At 40.0% G+C, this 19,638-nt stretch overlaps 1 protein-coding gene across 1 annotated transcript; it reads right to left on the bottom strand.

Annotated features, from left to right (window-relative positions):
* Positions 1-432: 432 nt before the first annotated feature.
* LOC125230954 (probable ATP-dependent RNA helicase DDX46) lies at positions 433-19,561 on the bottom strand. The gene is made up of 18 exons (XM_048136263.1): positions 19,440-19,561; positions 19,179-19,370; positions 18,218-18,362; positions 16,476-16,680; positions 15,143-15,243; positions 13,857-13,980; positions 12,605-12,774; positions 11,755-11,969; positions 10,851-11,085; positions 9,804-9,965; positions 9,228-9,347; positions 8,513-8,720; positions 7,530-7,692; positions 6,618-6,829; positions 6,090-6,253; positions 5,302-5,496; positions 2,181-2,348; positions 433-696 (listed from the first exon to the last, which is right to left on the bottom strand). Exons 1-18 carry the CDS (start codon positions 19,451-19,453, stop codon positions 454-456), a joined length of 3,036 nt encoding a protein of 1,011 aa, XP_047992220.1. The 5' UTR covers positions 19,454-19,561; the 3' UTR covers positions 433-453.
* Between the last annotated feature and the right edge of the window lie 77 nt (positions 19,562-19,638).

Here is a 19,638-nt window from a genome sequence, read left to right as displayed (position 1 = left end):
TGCTTTTGTACGTTCCGCTTATTGTACGTTTTATCTTCTGCACATTTTGCGTATTTAGCATTTTGCCTGTTGTTACATTTTGCGCGTTGTGTACATTTTGCGGCAGAGGGCTTCGGAGGCTTCGGAGTTTTAAAAGTTTATTAGTGAAAAATATGATTCAGTTTTAAGGCGTCATCCATATATTACGTCACAGTGTAAGGGGGGGGGGGGTCATACTAAATGTGACAATCCCTGTTAAAGGGATACAAAAAAGCGTGACATAGGGGGGGGGAGGGGTCCAAAAACCTGAAATTTGGTGTGACGTAATATGTGGATGATCCCTAATTCGTATTGTCCTTTACGTGGTAGACAGGAGTGTTATTTTATATCTACAGTTATACATTTATGTTGTAACAAATATGGGTATGGTTGGGTATGAAATAAAAAAACCAATTACAACCAATCTTATATTCCCTACAAAACTTTATATCTAGCCTTATTGACCATGTGATGGGCCGAAGTCTGCAGTTTAAGCAGTTCCTCCTTGATCAGGCGAGTGATCTCAGACTTCGCCTTGGCGACGGCCAGCTCTTGCGAGCTCTCGATGGCAAGGTACAGCTTGCGCTCGCCTTCGGGTGGATTCTTACCGGGAGGCACGTAGGTGCCTCGGACGGTGATGCCGGCTTCGGAGTACTCGCTGATGAGGGCCAGGGCTTCCTGTTGGGAAAAATGAAGTTTAGTTACGTGAATAAACAGTTTATTGTAGGACCAAAACAAAAACATACAACAGAAAGAACAAATTAAGCAGTAGGTACAAAGGCGTATCCAAAGATAACTTGAGGGATGATTGAGCGAGGGTCCAAGGTGGTCAACCGATGGTTAGGTATTTCTTAGCACACAAAACTTGGAAGTATTTGTGGAGTACCGAAAAGAGAGTTATGATGACGTGTCAAATTGACTAACCCGGGATAAACCGGCGGCTGTGCAGCACCTACACATTTTCAAACATTACTAAATGGAGGGCAACTAAAAAAAATTAAATTTCAAACCGTGTTTCACTGATAATGAGTATAGTTTTTTTTTTACTAACATTATAATGTCTCAGCTGCACAAATCATTATCACAAGAAAATTAAGTATTTTAAACTTATGTCAAAATACCCAACAAGAAAAGGGTTCATCGCAAAATTCGCAAGATTATTAGATTTCGTAGATTTAGAATGTTTAATTATGTTTAAGCCCTTATTCTACTTTGGTCAATATAAACAGAAAACTAACCTTTAATGACATTTAGCAACACAACAACGACTCCTGTTGTTCTTCAGTAACTTAATACAGAAGAACACCAAAGCACCGATGAGAGCCAGTTTCAGCAACATCTTGCACGATTGCTCAATACGAACTGAGATTGTATCAACGGAAGGGGCGTATAAGTACTAAGGCTTAGGTTATCTGAGCAGACGGGATGTAAACAGGTCTAGAAGTAATCGAACTTACGTCTAGGATGTTTACCGGTGTTTAATCATAAAAAGCGTATGTTAATAAGAAAATAAGCATCTTATGAAACGTTGTTGATTAACTTATAACGTTTTAAAAATACAACACATTTATGATCTTGTATATATTATATGCAAGATAAAATTGCTGCATGCCATGTATGAAATTATGTTGCAAGACTTCTAAAGAGACCTTATGGAGTCTGTCAGGTGACGTAATTTTTGTGTGCTTTTAATACACAATACCGACTTACTAATATGATCAATACGGTAATAATTCATTTGTAACAAAATATATCGCAGCGCGCCTCTATAAGCGTCTACACAACGAAGGAGCTAATGGAATGATTGAACGGGACATCAATTTTCAATACGAAGCAAGAGCGGCATCTTCTGGCGATGATGATGAAACTGGTAACTTAAAACTTGGCATTCACGAACTATCAATATAAGATTGCCTAGTGCCTACATACACTGGCCATATCCATACTATTATTATAAATGGGAAAGTGTGTGCGTCTGTTTGTTTGTCCGTCTTTCAAGGCAAAACGGAGCGACGAATCGACGTGATTTTTTTAGGTGGAGATAGTTGAAGGGATGGAGAGTGACATAGGCTACTTTTTGTCTCTTTCTAACGCGAGCGAAGCCGCGGGCAAAAGCTAGTATGTATATACGTATTGAAAATGATCAATAAACAATGTCTGACCTTGCTAGTGACCCGCCAGCGTGCCTGCTGCGGGAAATCATTGATCTCCAACTCCGTCTCATATTTCCTGAACACCTCTTCGGCGGGTTCGTTGGCGCTCTCATCCCGCGGCTGGTAGTTCAGCCGGGTGTTCAGTTTAGCCGCCAGCTGTTCAGCTACCGTCTTAGCCTGGAAGTAGAAGAGAATGCTTAATAGTAATATGGTTAATGTTATTGAGAAGGAGATGCAGTATTGGCGATGAGTAGGCATATTTTGAATAAAATATGCGTATAAAAGTTGATATCGGATATCTATTGTTTGCAATTAAGTGCGCGTACTTGGAAGTAAACAAGGTACTAGTAAGTGTAATGTAAGATTTTTCCAAGGAGGATGGAATGTACTCGTTAATTGATAAGTTCATATACAATAATAGGGTCACTATCAAGTTTACCTTATCGCTAAACGACTATTTCGGCTAGATGTCAGAAAATTTAAATATACAATCAGTATAAAGTCAATTCAGCTGGGATGACATGAAAGTATAATACTCAATCAGCAAAAAGTAAATTTAACTGGATGGCTAAGACAACTAGGAAACAAATCAAATTATTTTATTGAATTTTTTTTTGATTTGTTTCATTTTTCATGGATGGCTAAGACTTAGAATGAATGAGTAGCCAAATGTCTGGAAATATACATAGTCTGTATGATTAGCATATCTAAAAAGCCAAAAGTGTAGTTAGTTAATTGACGTCAACACAGAACTATTCAGTAGCAAAACGTCCGGAAATATAATGTGTCATCGCCATGGTTTATAAATATGTAACAGAACAGTTCTTATTAACAGTGCGAGAAGGTTTGAATTCTCAAGACACTTAAGCATTTTAAAACCAGACGTTTTGCTAACGGGTCGTTTGGCGTTTATTCTATTTAGCAATAAAAACATTAAACAATCCAGATTTTTTTGCTCCTTGACTGTTTAGCGTTCATGTCTGTTTTGTAATACAGACATTCGAAGATGAAGATGTTTTGCAGTTAGATCATTTTAAATTGTTACGTTTTAAGATCCAGACGTTTTGCTAAAGACACATTTAGCATTCATGTCTACGTAGCCACAAAGACATAACACGTGTCCAGACGTGTCAGCTATATAGTCTTTTAGCGATAAGATAAATTTGATAGTGACCCCAATAATAAGACCGCCTGTTGTCTGCCTCTATTTATAATCATTTGTTTTGTCTAAAGAGTATTCTATCTATCTATCTAATAATGTATAGTAGGTATGTATCTCGATCTTCAGAACATCAGCAACCCGGCGCTAGTGTAGTGTATGGTAAAATGAAAAGAGCGCCCAACGACCCGTCCCTTCTATTATTTACTGTGCTAAAAGGGACAGAAGACAGAAGACACTGCTTAGTGACTAGAGGAATCGGTACCGTAATAATCGTGTGCGAGTTGCCTTGGCCAAATTAATGCAAGACGCCAGTCTCCGAGCTAACTATAGCTTGTTCCTTCTATTCTATACAGTAGGTACAAGAGGGACGAAAGATGATTTTACCGTGATGAGTGTGTGTGCAGAAGGCGCGCCCTTTAGGATGGCCTCAGCAGCCTGTAGCGTGGCTCCCTTGTGCTCAGCCAGGGTTCGAGGATATATATCAATGGATATATATCAAGATATATATCCGATATATATCGGATATATATCCAGCGGCGTTCGACGATATATATCAATGGATATAAATATCCGATATTTTATCATTTCTTTATAAATATTGCAATACAAAAATGGTTTTAAAAAATGCAACATCATTAAAAATATAGTTTTTTCTGTGTTTGTTACTGTTTTTTTTACTAAATGTTATCATTTTTAGTAAAATTTTCCTTATCTAAAGTTGTATTCATAAATAGTGCAACAAAATGATAATATGCCTTCCATACAAAATGGATATATATCCGATATATATCATAAATATCCGATATTTTGATATTTATTATAAATATCGGATATTTTCGAACCCTCTGCTCAGCTCCCAATCCCTTAGCCAGGTTGATACGAGACGCCAGTCTTCTAGGTTGCTCCTTCTATTGTTTATTGTATAAGAGGGATGGAACATTGTCTTACCGTGATGAGTGTGTGTGCAGAAGGCGCGCCCTTGAGGATGGCCTCAGCAGCCTGGTGCGTGGCTCCCTTATGCTCAGCTCCCAATCCCTTGGCCAGGTTGATACGAGACGCCAATATTCTAGCTTGCTCCTTATTGTTTATTGTATAAGAGGGATGGAAGATAGTCTTACCGTGATGAGTGTGTGTGCAGAAGGCGCGCCCTTGAGGATGGCCTCAGCAGCCTGCTGCGTGGCTCCCTTATGCTCAGCTCCCAATCCCTTGGCCAGGTTGATACGAGACGCCAATATTCTAGCTTGCTCCTTATTGTTTATTGTATAAGAGGGATGGAAGATAGTCTTACCGTGATGAGTGTGTGTGCAGAAGGCGCGCCCTTGAGGATGGCCTCAGCAGCCTGCTGCGTGGCTCCCTTATGCTCAGCTCCCAATCCCTTGGCCAGGTTGATACGAGACGCCAATATTCTAGCTTGCTCCTTATTGTTTATTGTATAAGAGGGATGGAAGATAGTCTTACCGTGATGAGTGTGTGTGCAGAAGGCGCGCCCTTGAGGATGGCCTCAGCAGCCTGCTGCGTGGCTCCCTTATGCTCAGCTCCCAATCCCTTGGCCAGGTTGATACGAGACGCCAATATTCTAGCTTGCTCCTTATTGTTTATTGTATAAGAGGGATGGAAGATAGTCTTACCGTGATGAGTGTGTGTGCAGAAGGCGCGCCCTTGAGGATGGCCTCAGCAGCCTGCTGCGTGGCTCCCTTATGCTCAGCTCCCAATCCCTTGGCCAGGTTGATACGAGACGCCAATATTCTAGCTTGCTCCTTATTGTTTATTGTATAAGAGGGATGGAAGATAGTCTTACCGTGATGAGTGTGTGTGCAGAAGGCGCGCCCTTGAGGATGGCCTCAGCAGCCTGCTGCGTGGCTCCCTTATGCTCAGCTCCCAATCCCTTGGCCAGGTTGATACGAGACGCCAATATTCTAGCTTGCTCCTTATTGTTTATTGTATAAGAGGGATGGAAGATAGTCTTACCGTGATGAGTGTGTGTGCAGAAGGCGCGCCCTTGAGGATGGCCTCAGCAGCCTGCTGCGTGGCTCCCTTATGCTCAGCTCCCAATCCCTTGGCCAGGTTGATACGAGACGCCAGTCTTCGAGCTAACTCCAGCTTGCCGTCGGCCCCGGCCGCGGCCGCTGCGCCGGCAGGCACGCCGGGAGTCGCTACGCCCGGCTGTGAACAATACAAGACAATACATACATACATCATACATACATATAATCACGCCTGTATCCCATAAAGGGGTAGGCAGAGCACATGAACTACCAAGTTTCAGTGCCACTCTTGGAAAAAAGGGGTTGAAAGAAATCGAAATTGTGACATTGCAGTGACAGGTTGCCAGCCTCTCGCCTACGCCACAATTTAACCCATATCCCACAGTCGACTTCTACGACACCCACGGGAAGAAAGGGGGTGGTGAAATTCTTAACCTGTCACCAAACGGTACAAGACAATACGTATAAAAACCGTAGCCCCAAATGTATATCGTGCCTTAAAAAATTGAGTTCTCATAGTGAGGTGGACCGTGTTTTTCAATATTTAAATATATTTTTTTAATTAGCCTTTTTCAGTGTCCCACTGCAGGGCAAAGGCCTGCCCTCGTTTTTTCCACTTGACCCTGTTGTCGGCGTATTCCCAACATTTTAAGAAGAATGCGTCCAGGTCATCCCGCCATCTCCTTTTTGGTCTGCCCGAACCCGGGCCTGCTCCGTCTATAGCGTATTTAATAAATGCCTCACGAAATTTTAATGTTTTTTCTTTCGTACCTTGATCTCCTTGACAATCTTCTTAGCAGCCAGCATGGTTTCGATCTGCTGGTCCAGGTCTCCTTCCACATCCTCGTCATCAGAATCCTGAAGACCGAGCGCCGCTTTCTGGTACTTCTTCTTTTCTGTCGCCGCCATTGCTTCGGATTCGTCGAATTTGAACCCTAAAAATAACAAACCAGGTTTTGGTTAAAAAAACTTTTTTTTAAAGCGCAAATAAATCCAGTCAATCTTATAGTTTGGGAAAAAGGAGTAGAAATGAAACTTTTTTTTTATGATAGCAACACATACTGTTCTCATACAAAAGTGTCACAATAGTTGCCACGTGCAAAACGGTTTACATACTTAGACAGTGGTGTTGTCGGCGTATTATTTTCTACCCTTTTTTGCCAGGCTGTATCTGTAGAACTATAGAAGTATTTCATACATTTTAGCGCGCTTCGATGCGATAAAATATAAACCTTAATATAAAATAGTTAATATTATTAAATTATTCTAAGTAAAACAGTTTCATGTGGTATCGCTCACCCTTTCCACTGAATCCTCCTCCAGTATGCACCTTCTTGCCGTCCTTTTCTTGCGCTTCTTTGTACGTTTCCCACAATTGCCTTAGAGCTGGAGGTACGGGCGCCCCGCTAAGTTCTAACGCTCGTAGCACATCGCCCGCGTATCTCCCTTGTTCTGGTGTGAGGAATGTCCAGGCGAAACCTTTGTTGCCTGCCCGTCCGGTGCGTCCGCATCTGTACATTAAATTTGTATCATTATAAAACATATAATAGTATGGTAGTCCCCCATCTGGTGACGGGTTAAGTATTTAACCAGCGTCTTTCCTCTCGTGGATGTCGCAGAAGTCGGGATATGAGTTTCATTGCGATGTGGGCAACCTGTCACTTCAATATCACAATTTCGTTTTCTTTCAACACCTTAATGGCCAAGAGTGGCACTGAAACTTGAGCTCTGCCTACGCTGTTTGGGAATACAGGCGTAAGTTTATGTATGTATCATAGTAAATTATTAACAAAGGGTGGAAGTTGGACCATTCGAGACATTTTGGCACAGGAACAAATTATTGTGATATTGAATCAGTTTTCTTCAGCTATGTTGCGTCTTAATGATGGAACATTTTTCCGCCGCCTAGTTCACTGTAAGTCCCTGGCACTTTAGAAACAAGATTAAAAGTCACCTGTGCACGTAACCTCATAATGGTTCGGACAGCCATAATTAACCACAAGCACTACCTGTTTCATATCGAGCCCTCGAGCAGCCACGCTTATAGCGACAAGTAGCTTCACCTTCCCGTGATCAAAGATATTTTGGCACACAAAGTGAGAATTATAAAAATTGAGGCAGCGTTCACTATGTTGCGTCTAAATGCTGGAACAATTTGCCGCCGCTAGTACCTAGTTAACTAGCACTTTAGAAACAAGATAAAAATGTCACCTGTGCACGTAATCCTCATAATGGTTCGGACAGTCGTAATTAACTACAAGCACCAGCTGTTTCACATCGAGCCCTCGCGCAGCCACGCTGGTAGCCACAAGAAGCTTCACCTTCCCGTTCTTGAAGTCCACAATGGTGGAGTCCCTGTCGAATTGATCAATCCCTGTAACAGGCACGCGTTAATATATTCCATAGTCAATATTATTTGTGTAAAAAGATACTTTCACTATTGCGAAAGTATTTTTCTACAGACAAGTGTGAAAAAGGAGATGAAATTATGTCAACTGTAGTACGAGCTGCATTTTATTTAATAGTTCAAAATATCTATTTTGAAAACAGAAATCTTTAGCCATGTTTCTTTGTTAAGAAGGGTGAGAAGTTCGCGTTATTTAGTCAATCATCGGTCACGGTAAATGGAAAATTATGAGAAATCTCCAACGGATTACTGCTGTTTACTATAAAATAAACAACGTTGTTTTAGGAATAGCCAAAAACCAAGACGGGTAAGAAGAGAAACAATTTGGATCAAGTTGAAAGTAAAAGAGGCAACAAATAAATGACGAAGTCGCACAGCAACCTGTAAAGAAATATGAAAACCTGTAGTCTGTTCTGTGGTAAACTTAATACATATTAAGAAAAGCACGAGTCCGCTAACAAGTTAATAATATTTAATAAAAAAATAAATTTATTCGTATAAAAAACTATGAAACTACATATTCCATTCACATACATGTCGAAAATTATAATGGAATTTGCATTATAAATCAAAGTAATATTAAAGTACGGTCAAAGGACTTTAGCGTAAGTATTAAACACGAATTTTATATAGAAATAGCAATTAAAAAAAAAACGATTTTATGCCCAAGGGAGTTGAACAGTTTTGCTGATCATTCTTGGTACAAAAGATGCTGAACAGGGCTTTTATTTGCAAGAATTTACAAACATAAAGTTAATCACAAAAGATTATATATTCCTCAACATACCTCCATGTAAACTCATGCAGGAGTACGACGCCTTCATCAGGTCCTTGAGCAGACTGTCGGCATTCTCCTGCTTGTCCACGAAGACTATGATGCTGCCCATCTGACTGTACAGCCCGAGCAACTCCAGCAGTTTGAAGAACTTGGCATCGTCTTCTAGAACGGCCACGTGCTGTTCCACCTCTTTGCAGACGACACTGCGGCCGCCGACCTGGGAGAGAAAATTTGTTACATTCCTTATAGATTGTTTTTGATATTATACGCTGTTTTCAGTCACTGAGAATGTCTAGGTACCTAAGCAGGGCTAGCGAAACGAAACGCATCTTAGAACGTTATCGACAATCGTCTAAATTTACTCAAACAAATGAGACGAGCGTAAGTTTCGTGGCCCGTCAGATAAGGTAAAAAAAGTTGATTGCAAACAAAACTAAACTTTACAATCCTCATCAAATTATAGATGGTCAAGCAAATCCTGTCACTAAAAAAGGCAGCAAATTTAAAAAAATGTAGGGCTGAAGTGAAGGTTTATCATCCCATAGAAAATTTGAATCCCGCGTATTTTATTAGTGACAAGTTATGCTCGACTGTCCATGTTTCTCTGTGCTGAGAGATAAACTGTAAGTAACGATACGAACGCATACCCTATCAATACGGGATGAGAATTTTCCTACGAATATTAATGAAAGGGGCTAGAAATATACATTATTTAGATTGTTACCTGAATTTCAATAGGTTTTTGCAGGATGCGCCTGGCAAGCGCCTCCATCTGGCGCGGAAACGTTGCACTAAACATCACCGTCTGCCGGTCCGGACGGATGTTGTCGATTATCTTCATCACCTAGACAATATCAAACATTGTTAATAAGCAAAAAGTACCGTAAAACCCCATATCTTCGACTATAACCGCAATACAAAATTTAAATTTTGAAAAAACCCAGACATGTGTACCGATTTCCATTAAACATGGCTAAGAACACTCCCGACTAACTCAGCTTTCAAACAAAACAAGCTAAATCTAAATCAGTTCATCCGTTCGGGAGCTACGATGCAACAGACAAACTTATAACACCCCGTCGTGTTTGCGTCGAGGGTTAAAAATATATTTGATCGCCTGGCTTTATACAAGTAAAACGACCGCCTAGTTTTTGCAGGTTTGGCAAGAAACTACTTATTAGATTTGTTTAATTTATTAAATTCTAATTAATTTATTCAGTTTAATTTTGAATAGAGTCTACTAATCAACGACCTATAACAAACTAAACTGAATAATAATTTAGGTATAACTTTTTCTAACCTGCGGCTCAAAGCCCATGTCAAACATGCGGTCAGCTTCATCCAACACAATGTAGGAGACTCTTCGCAGATTAGTAACGCGGCCAGAGTTGGCAGCTAACATGTCAATCATTCGGCCCGGAGTGCAAACTATGATCTCTGCACCTCGCTTTAATTCGGCAATCTGAAATAAAAAAGATCAAGTGAGTGCTTCGGCTCAAGAAAATCTACTGTCTGCAGTGAGAGGCTTAGATTTCTTTATTTGCTTCTCTCTGCTACAATGAATGGTTATAATGCAAGTAATGCAACTACTCGCATTGAGCATATAGTTGTCGCTGTATTCGTGCGTGGATACGACTCGCTGGTCGTTCGCAAGTACACATACACTACGCAACTCTCTAGTTGGTGTCATGATGCGTGAAATAGATCCATCTGTTTCTAAAGACTTGGTCTAATACTTCAAAAAACTACCCTGTTCAGATATTCCAGTGCCTCCATAAACACACACGACTGTCAAACCCAGATTTAGCAAACTTCCTTATATCCTTCCCAATCTGCATACATAACTCTCTAGTAGGTGTCATGATAAGCGATATAGGTCCGTATGTGTCTTCTAAAGACACTTGGTCTAATATGTCAAATGATTTTCCAGAATATGGTAGCATATTTATATGTATCCTATCCTAAATATCCTGTATGAAGCGCTGGTGGCCTAGCGGTAAGAGCGTGCGACTTTCGATCCGGAGGTCGCGGGTTCGAACCCGGCTCGTACCAATGAGTTTTTCTGAACTTATATACGAAATGTCATTTGATATTTGCCAGTCGCTTTTCGGTGAAGGAAAACATCGTGAGGAAACCGGACTAATTCCAATAAGGCCTAGTTACCCTTCGGGTTGGAAGGTCAGATGGCAGTCGCTTTCGTAAAACTAGTGCCTACGCCAAATCTTGGGATTAGTTGTCAAAGCGGACCCAGGCTCCCATGAGCCGTGGCAAATGCCGGGACAACGCAAGGAGGATGATGATGATAAATATCCTGTATGTAACCCAAAAATTGGATAAAAAAACTAACCTGTTCCGATATTCCAGTGCCTCCATAAACACAGACAACCGTTAAACCCAAAGACTTGGCGAATTTCCTTATATCTTTCCCAATCTGCATACACAACTCCCTAGTAGGCGTCATGATAAGCGATATAGGTCCGTCTGTGTCTTCCAAAGAAGGCTGGTCTAAGACATGTCGAAACATGGGCAGGATGAAGGCAAGTGTCTTGCCGGAACCGGTCTTCGCTATGCCTATTAAGTCCCTGAAAATAAAAACATTATATCAGGCAGGTACAAAGAAACAAGAAGTTATTTTTTTTTGTAATAGAAGATAAATATTAGTTTTGAATATTTTTTTAGAGGACCAGAGAAATTTTTATTCAAAATATTCGGGTAACCGTGTGCGCCCACGGGCGATTTTTCGATGCGACTTTTTTGTCGCGACCATGGGCTAGTATGAAAGTGCGCTCACGAAGCGACGCAACTTTTCATACAAATACGTCCATGCGACAAAAAAGTTGCAGCGAAAAATCGCCTGTGTGCGCGCCTCTAAGGAATTAGATCGATTTTTTCCCCAGAAAAATAAGGTATATTACTTTACGAGTTGTTTCATTGCAATTAAGTAGTTTTATTTTTATTGCATGTTTTGTTTTTGCATGACAAGTGACAACTTTTAAAAGAATGTGTACTAAAAAATCTAATTAACCAATTCTCCTTCAATTTTAGTTTTAAAATATGTAACACACACGATGACCATTTTCTAGAATTCTCGTGATATACTCCGTCAAACTCACTGCGTCAGAAAAAAAACACCAAATCAAATTGTCTATGGGAAGAATCATTACGATTTGCATTTTAAAATTTTGCCTCCCTTTTCTACTTACAAAGCTGGTGTGACGGAGTATACCTATGTGTAATCATTTATAACTCACCTTCCCGACATGATAGCTGGAATAGCCTGGGCCTGTATAGGGGTAGGTTTCTCAAAGTTGAGCTTCTTCAGTATATCCATCTCTTTCTTGCTCACGCCACAGTGCGCCCAGGTTCTGATGGGTTTGGGGCAGCCTTTGCCCTTTACGCGGATACCTTCAAGTTCGGTGCGGTATGCTTCTACTTCTTCAGATGTCATTCGGGCTAACTCGCTGACCTGATGATAGATAAATAAATATTTCAGGACAGAAATAGTTTTAACCTTTTATCACATTTTAAGAAGCTTTATTTTTCGGTTATGATTTTCAACCCGCAAATTTAATGGCTCAATAAGGCGGCATTGTACTGTGTTATAATTTTATTTGACAGCCTTAATTACACAAAAGGCAATTCAACACTATAAACAGCACTTTATCTGACAAATATACACAAAAAATGCAAAACTTTCACTGTATGCCTAACCTGGTATTTTCAAAGTCAATTTGCCTGCCAGTTGAATTCGATTTCATTTTCTATAAACCCCTTAAATGCTAAGAGTGTGCTCTGCCTACCTCTTTATGGAATACAAGCGTGAGTTTATGTTTGTTGTTGAATGTCCTAAGGCACCCCATAGATGCATAGGGCCTCCACAAGATCCTTCCACGCATTTTGAGCCACCGCCTTGGCCTCGTTCCAGCTCAGTCCATATTCCCTCAGCTCGTTCTCAACGCTCCGCCTCCAGGTGTGTACGGGGCGTTTGCGGGCTCGCTTCCCTCCTTGAGGCCGCCACTCAAACGCGATACTGGCGCTGTTGGTAGCTCCTCTTCGAAGGGTATGGTGAGTTTATGTTTGCATGTATAAAAATGTATTTACCTCAGTATAGAAGGCTTTCCTAAACGGCATATAGTCCAAAGCGGCATGGTCCACTTTAGCCAACTCCTTCCTTTGCTTGGACGCGAGGTTCGCCGCTGTGTCCTTGATGTCCTCGTTTTCCTCTTCCGAGGAATATTCTAGACCGTCCTGGTTTTGTTCTATTAGCTCTCCTGCAAATATAAACAAGGGCTTGTAAAGGGTAATCTAAAAAGTGACTGTTGATGAGACCACTGTTAAAAATTACATTTCTTAGATGTCAGGGTAAAATTTATTCATAATATATACATACATACATACAATCACGCCTGTATCCCATGAAGGGGTAGGCAGAGCACATGAACTACTTAAGTTTCAGTGCCACTCTTGGTAAAGAAGGGGTTGAAAGAAAACGAAACTGTGACAGGTTGCCAGCCTCTCGCCGACGCCACAATTTAACCCATATCCCACAGTCGCCTTCTACGACACCCACGGGAAGAAAGGGAGTGGTGAAATTCTTAACCCGTCACCACACGACACACATTCATAATAGAGATCAGAAATACCCACATCGGCACTGTGTATTAGGTATTAATATCTGGGCAACCGAGCTTCGCTCGGTTCTGTTTCGTATCCTTGACATGTGTCGCCATCTAGTTCAAAAATGAATAGTACCTACATCGAGCGAAAGAATTCTCAGCCTTAACAACACAACTACTCCACACGAGATGGCGCGCATTTCGCCACAAAAACTCAAATAGTGTATTTTCTATTCGTTTTAGCCTTGACCTGTGTCGCCATCTAGTGTTTGCAATAAATAGTACTTACATCGACCGAAAGAATTCTGTCTTAACAGTACAACTACTGCACACGAGATGGCGCGCGAAGAAAAACGCATGAAAACTCGAAAATTCGCGTTTTCCGGGACCTAAGGATAAGTTAGACCGATTTTTCACCCCAAAAACCTCCACATAACAAATTTCTGCGAAATCGTTAGAGCGGTTTCCGAGATCGTCAGTGTAAATAAATATATATATAAATAAATAAATAAATAAATATACAAGAATTGCTCGTTTAAAAGTATAAGATTACCACAGGCTAGGGACATGGGATGTTCAATTCAACCAAGCCTCGCACTTAAAACCGACTTCGAAAACATTCGTCACACTAGGAATTAGGTTTGAATTCTGTAATAGAGCCAGCGTGCAAAAAACGATCTCTTCACTCTTCTACAATACTTTTTCCGCGCAGAAGACAGAGAAGAAGTTAAAGTTACCTTTATTTTTCTGTTCTGTGACCTTTTTCTTGGCAGTGCCCGTCAGAATAACAACGCCCGTGCCCCCGTTCGTTGGCACAGTCATTCCCCTCTGCTGGTCCATTTGGTTCACTTTACGCACCTCCTAAAACATAAATACACATATGAGATGACGAGCGCAAAAATGGAGGTGGGAGAGGTCATTGATATCAAATTGGTTGTACGAAAAATTACCTAAAACATGTTTTAGTTGACCAACAGTCACTTTTTTTTTTTAAATAGGCAGCAAACGAGCCGCCTGAGCCTGATGGAAAGCAGTCATCGCCGCCCATAGAAATAAGCAACACCAGGGAAGAACCAGCGTTGTCGACCTTTGAGAACCCTAAATACCTACATCTTGAAGAACCCCATGTCATAGCGCAAGGGAAAGACTTCAGAAGTTAGCTCATTCCACAACTTGATTATTTGTTGTATGTGGTATTTTGTGTACATTTTCCTATTCTTGTAAAGCCTTAGTTCGCAACAAAGCAACTTAGTTCGCAGCCGAGAATCTCGGTCGGACTTTACCCAATAGTCATATAAGTTGTAGTAGTAGAAGTAAACACTTTATTGTACAGAACAAATTACATGTACAGAGAATAATTATAACGGTTATGTACAAAGGCGAGTTTATTTATTTATTTATTTATTTAAACTTTATTGCACAGTAAAAAAAAATTACAAAAGGCGATGGAGTTTATCCCTTTAAGGGATCTCTTCCAGCTAACCTTAGAATAACCTTAGTATGAAGAATCAAGTTGTGGAATGAGCTAGCTTCTGAGGTGTTTCCCTTGCGCTATGACATGGGGTTCTTCAAGAAGTAGGTATTTAGAGTTGTATGAAATGAAGTCCGGGCCGACTAGTCTCAGCCGGCCGTAGTCTCGGTCGGACCTTATTGGGCGCTGTTATTCTAATAATGTATGAAGTGACGATAGGAAGACGTGGCGCGAGCTTGTGAAGGCCCTTTGCACCTCTGGGGTGCCTTAGGACTACAACAAATGAGGTGACAGTTCAGTATAGTATGAAAAAAATAGTTCTAATTATCGAAAATCCGCAACATGGCGCAAAGTCATATCTTACAGTGTTCCTCAAAGTTAAAACGTAGTAAGTCTATATGCATCCCATACATACTTACTACTTTTTTTCTTCATTGACAGAAGAAGATAAAAGTTTTTTTCAAAGTAGTAACGATATTTATTTTTCAAGTAGGCATGTTACAATGCGCATACGAACGTCAACATTTTTAGTATAGTATTGTGAATGTTTACCTGTTGGACCTCTTGCATGTAAGCATCTAGTGGGTCGATCTCATCCTCTGTCTCCATTTTCTCTTCAACTGCGGCTTTTTCTTTACTCTCGCTATCCTCACCTAAGGCATAACAAATCTTGTGTATACCTAATTATCATCATAAGGAACAAAATAGTAAATATACATAAAAAGTAAAATAACATAAGGTCAAATTGATTTCTTCTGTACAAATGTAAGGGAAAAAAGTTTGTATTTTAAGCCTGGCCAGAAATATAAATGACTAGCTCTTGCCCGCGGCTTCGCTCGCGTTAGAAAGAGACAAAAAGTAGCCTATGCCACTCTCCATCACTTCAAATATCTCCACTTTAAATATCACGTCAATTTATCGCTCCGTTTTGCCGTGAAAGACGGACAAACAAACAGACACACACACTTTCCCATTTATAATATTAGTATGGACTATTGTCAGGAGGGCGCTGTTATTCTGATGTATGGGGTGACAGTTCAGTTTAGTATGAAGAAATAGTTCTAATGAAATTCCGCAAGATGGCGCGTAGTCATATATTTCTGCTCAGGCTTTATGACAAATTATGATAAGAAAAATGAACCAAATTATTCACCACCAAAAATATGTAAGAAATAGTTTACGAAGATTAAATCATATTGACCAACAATTAAAACAAAAATACAAGGTTTAAAAAAATAAAAGCTAAGGTAGCTGTCCAAGAAGTGAAACATGAAAGGCAATCAATGTTTTCTAGATGAAGAAATATATACATATTGTGTATGTGTGATATAATATAAAACCCATTGCATAATGGCAATGCAAATTATTTGTCAATAAATGAAGTATTGACAAATAATTAGTTTGTAGACACAGAACTTAATTTAGATAGAAGAAACAAATTCATATATTTGTATAGGGGCCGAGCGTGTCAAATTTTGTACTGAAGTTGATTCTTGCCTGTAATTTTAAATATGTCTCAGGCTCTTGATTGTTCATAATTTTTGTGTTGTTGCAATTGAATATCACGTAACGAGGCATTTTTTATGTTTTGGTTGACTTCAACTTACAAAAATTGACGCCCGAAAGCTGCAAGCTGCGAGTAAAGACGGACAACTCAGTGGATTTCACTGAGTTCATTTGACACGCTAAGTAGATACGTTTGCTTGATCTATGGTATATATGACATCTGTGTTTGTAGAGTTATATTATAGTATATTAGTTTGTATTGTAGTAGTAAGCAATTTTGTATTGTTATTAGAAATAAATTTAAAAAAAAACCTAACTTTTTAATCATCACAAGTTAAACAGCTCCCTAAAGAAAAAAATAAAAATATGTAATAAATACCATTGCGAGCCATTTCACCTTCATCGCCAGAGTCATCCTCCAGAGACCACTTCTTGGCAGGTATCTGAATGTTGCTGACTATGCTGCCCTTCTGGACCTCCTTCTTGGCTGATTCAAGCTCTTTTCGCTTGCGTTCAGCCCGCCAACGCTCAATCCGGTCGCGCCGCTTTTGCATTTCTGCCTCTAAGCGCACTTGCTCTTCTTCCTGAACAACATTCAATACAAAACATTCATAAATAATTAATCATCATTGTTAGATGACAGATTGGGCATGTAAATAATAGGAAGGATAAAAGATTAGCCCACAAGGATAAATGGGACCACAAATAACTAAAAGACAAATTAAATGAAAAGTAAAGAAGAAAAATAAAAAATGTGGAAAGAAGGATAAATGTAAATGTAAAAAGATTGGCCGGGTCCACAATAGCTGCACGCCTCGCGAGGAAAATGTCCGTGCTCATGCGAACATGTTTGCCTCGCCCAAGCAAATTTGTACAGCAAGATACCCTCGGTCAGCTGTTCAAAACAGTTATATGTAAAAAGTGTGGAAGGAGCAGGTGAAGGGGGCAAGACCTTGGCGAACTTTACTAAATTTTAACTTCTGATTAGCAGAAACGTCTGCAATCGATGCCGTTAGGCTTAGAATAAATTTAAAAGTGGAAAATGTCTGCCTTGGGTGAGACTTGAACTCACGGCCTCTGGATCGATACTCCAGCGCTCTGCCAACTGAGCCACCAAGACTTCAACCAAGCCAGCGAAATTTTCCACTACTAAGGTCAATGGGACCCGTAGCGACATCTACCGTAAATTTATTCTGAACTTTACTAAATTGAGGAAATATTGCAGAAAGGCCAGGCCTCGTAGCCGAATGGCATTTCTGCGAAACGAAACGCCATCGAAACGCCGAAGAAATGTAGTCTGTATCTGTCGCGCCAATAGGCAAGAGCGATAGACATAGATAGCGTTTGTGCATTCGGCTATGAATACAAGTCAGAAGTTCATTCGGCTACAAATACAAGTCAGAATCTGTCGCGCCAATAGGCAAGAGCGATAGACATAGATAGCGTTTGTGAATTCGGCTACGAATACAAGTCAGAAGTTCATTCCGCTACAAATACAAGTCAGAATTTTCCAAAAGTGTATAGGCATAGTGGTGGCTGGTGAAAAATTCTGCTAGGCAACACTGAGCACAAAAGAAACCTACCTTGACATTAGGTACTTTACTGGTAATCAATTTTAGGCAAGCCGGTGGGAATTGGCTTGTATGAACCAGCCGCTGCTGATAGGCAATGTTATGAAAGTAGAGAAAGTGGTTAGTAAGGCTCATACCAAAGGGAAACCCGTGATCTCTTCATACCCCTCCAGGAAATAGCATAAATATACAAAATACATACAATACTTCTGTTTCCCAGGGGTAGGAAGAGATCAATAAAAATATGGACTGGTAAAAATGTGGGGAACTTCGAATTTTTTTCAAGTTCTTTTTTTATTGATTTATTAATCAGGTAGGCAGTTGTAGCAACTGATAGTTGCCTGTATCCAACTATTCTTTCTTAGGATGTGTTCTTTAAATTCGTTAAATAGTTATCTAGTCGGTTCTTAAACTTGCACAGCAAAGAGGAGGGCCTTGCTTTGGTTAAATTGGTATTAATTCAAGTTGGTTGTATTTACTTAAAACTCATTAGTGTGTACATAACCCATAACTCTTATCTATGCTATAACACATTACTTAACTACCATACCTTGTCCACAGAGCCAGGGTCATATTCTGTTGACTCCTGTTTGATAGATTTCTCTTTGGATTTTGATCTGTCTCTATCCTTATCAGGAGACTTTTTCCTTGATGACTTACTGCTTGCGCCATTGCGTTTGTCATCGCGTTTGTCACTGAAATGTAACAGGGTAAGATAAGTTGCCAGTTCCTGTACAAAACTGTACAGTCAACCAATTGGAACCCTAGGCCACTGTAGAACTATGTCACAGTGACGTTATAGATCAGATTGTATGAAATCTCTTACTGCTTGTCATTTTGACATGGTTGTAGAGTGGCCTAGGGTTCCAATTGGTCGACTGTACCTTGACTTACACCAAAACATACTCCGACTCGAGTGGTGTTTTAGAGATCAGTAGTCTGTAGTAAAGTTATAAATGACAAAGACATATGTAACTCCGTATAGACAGCTACAGTCTAAGAAACAAACCTCAGAACCATATAGAAAAAGGTATGGTGGCCTAGATGGTGTTACACCTTTGGGGGACGCTCGGCTAGATGGCGCTAATATTAATATTTGACATATTAACACATATCAAGCTAAGAATATGGGCCAAATTGACAAAACTGAGGTTTAAAAGTTTTAAGCTCGTGTCGAGAGATGGCAGTATATGCACTGTGATTACATATTTTACTTTGACAGTAACTCTCTATAATACTTGATACTCTTTGTAAATTAGGTACTAGGATGTGTTGTTATCCCGGGATTTATTTTCTACGTAGAACAGCCTCAGAATTAGAAATTAGCAGTTCTTATAATGAGAGCCACAAACCCACAGACAGGTCCAGAGTTCAAAAAGAGACTTATTTTTACATAATATTGTGAAATGGAGTCAATTCAAATCAATTTGTGGAGCTACTTCTCATAACTAATTATTCAAGGAGTTATATTGAAATTGTAAATAAACAACTGTTATTATTTGGGTCTTTACCTTTTCCTGTCCCTATCTCTTTCCCTGCTGCGATCTCTCTTAGAATCCCTTTCTCTGCTGCGGCTACGCTTCCTCTTCGAAGATTTGGATGCTCGGTCTCTACTCCTTGACCTGGAGCGCCGTCTTTTGCGGTCAGGCGAAGCTGACCGACTGTGAGAGCGGCGACGTTCACGATCGCGTTCTCTATCACGCCTGGAAACAACCATATTTAAGAAAGATCCTAAAACTTTACTAACTAAAAAATAACTTGTTGGTACTTACCCGCTTCTGACCATGTTGATTAATTATAATTTAATAGCTATCCTATTGCATATTCAAGAAAATATTCTAAATAAAACAATGCAATGAATGATGATGCACGCACGCAATCAATCCTAAATTTTTGACACTTTGTAGTAACAGATAAAGCAATACTACTCATTCAAAAAATCTATGCATGCTAGCGGTTAAAATTATATCT

This window comes from Leguminivora glycinivorella, chromosome 11 (assembly GCF_023078275.1).
Source record: "Leguminivora glycinivorella isolate SPB_JAAS2020 chromosome 11, LegGlyc_1.1, whole genome shotgun sequence".
Taxonomy (NCBI): domain Eukaryota; kingdom Metazoa; phylum Arthropoda; class Insecta; order Lepidoptera; family Tortricidae; genus Leguminivora; species Leguminivora glycinivorella.
This window is presented reverse-complemented; position numbering and strand designations above follow the sequence as displayed.

Excerpts from the sequence above, each read along its gene's own strand:
- LOC125230954 (XM_048136263.1), bottom strand. Across the intron at positions 11,970-12,604 it reads GGAAAGCCTTCTATACTGAG|GTCAGCGAGTTAGCCCGAAT; the intron begins GTAAATACATTT and ends ATCTATCATCAG. Across the intron at positions 5,497-6,089 it reads AGATTGTCAAGGAGATCAAG|CCGGGCGTAGCGACTCCCGG; the intron begins GTACGAAAGAAA and ends TATTGTTCACAG.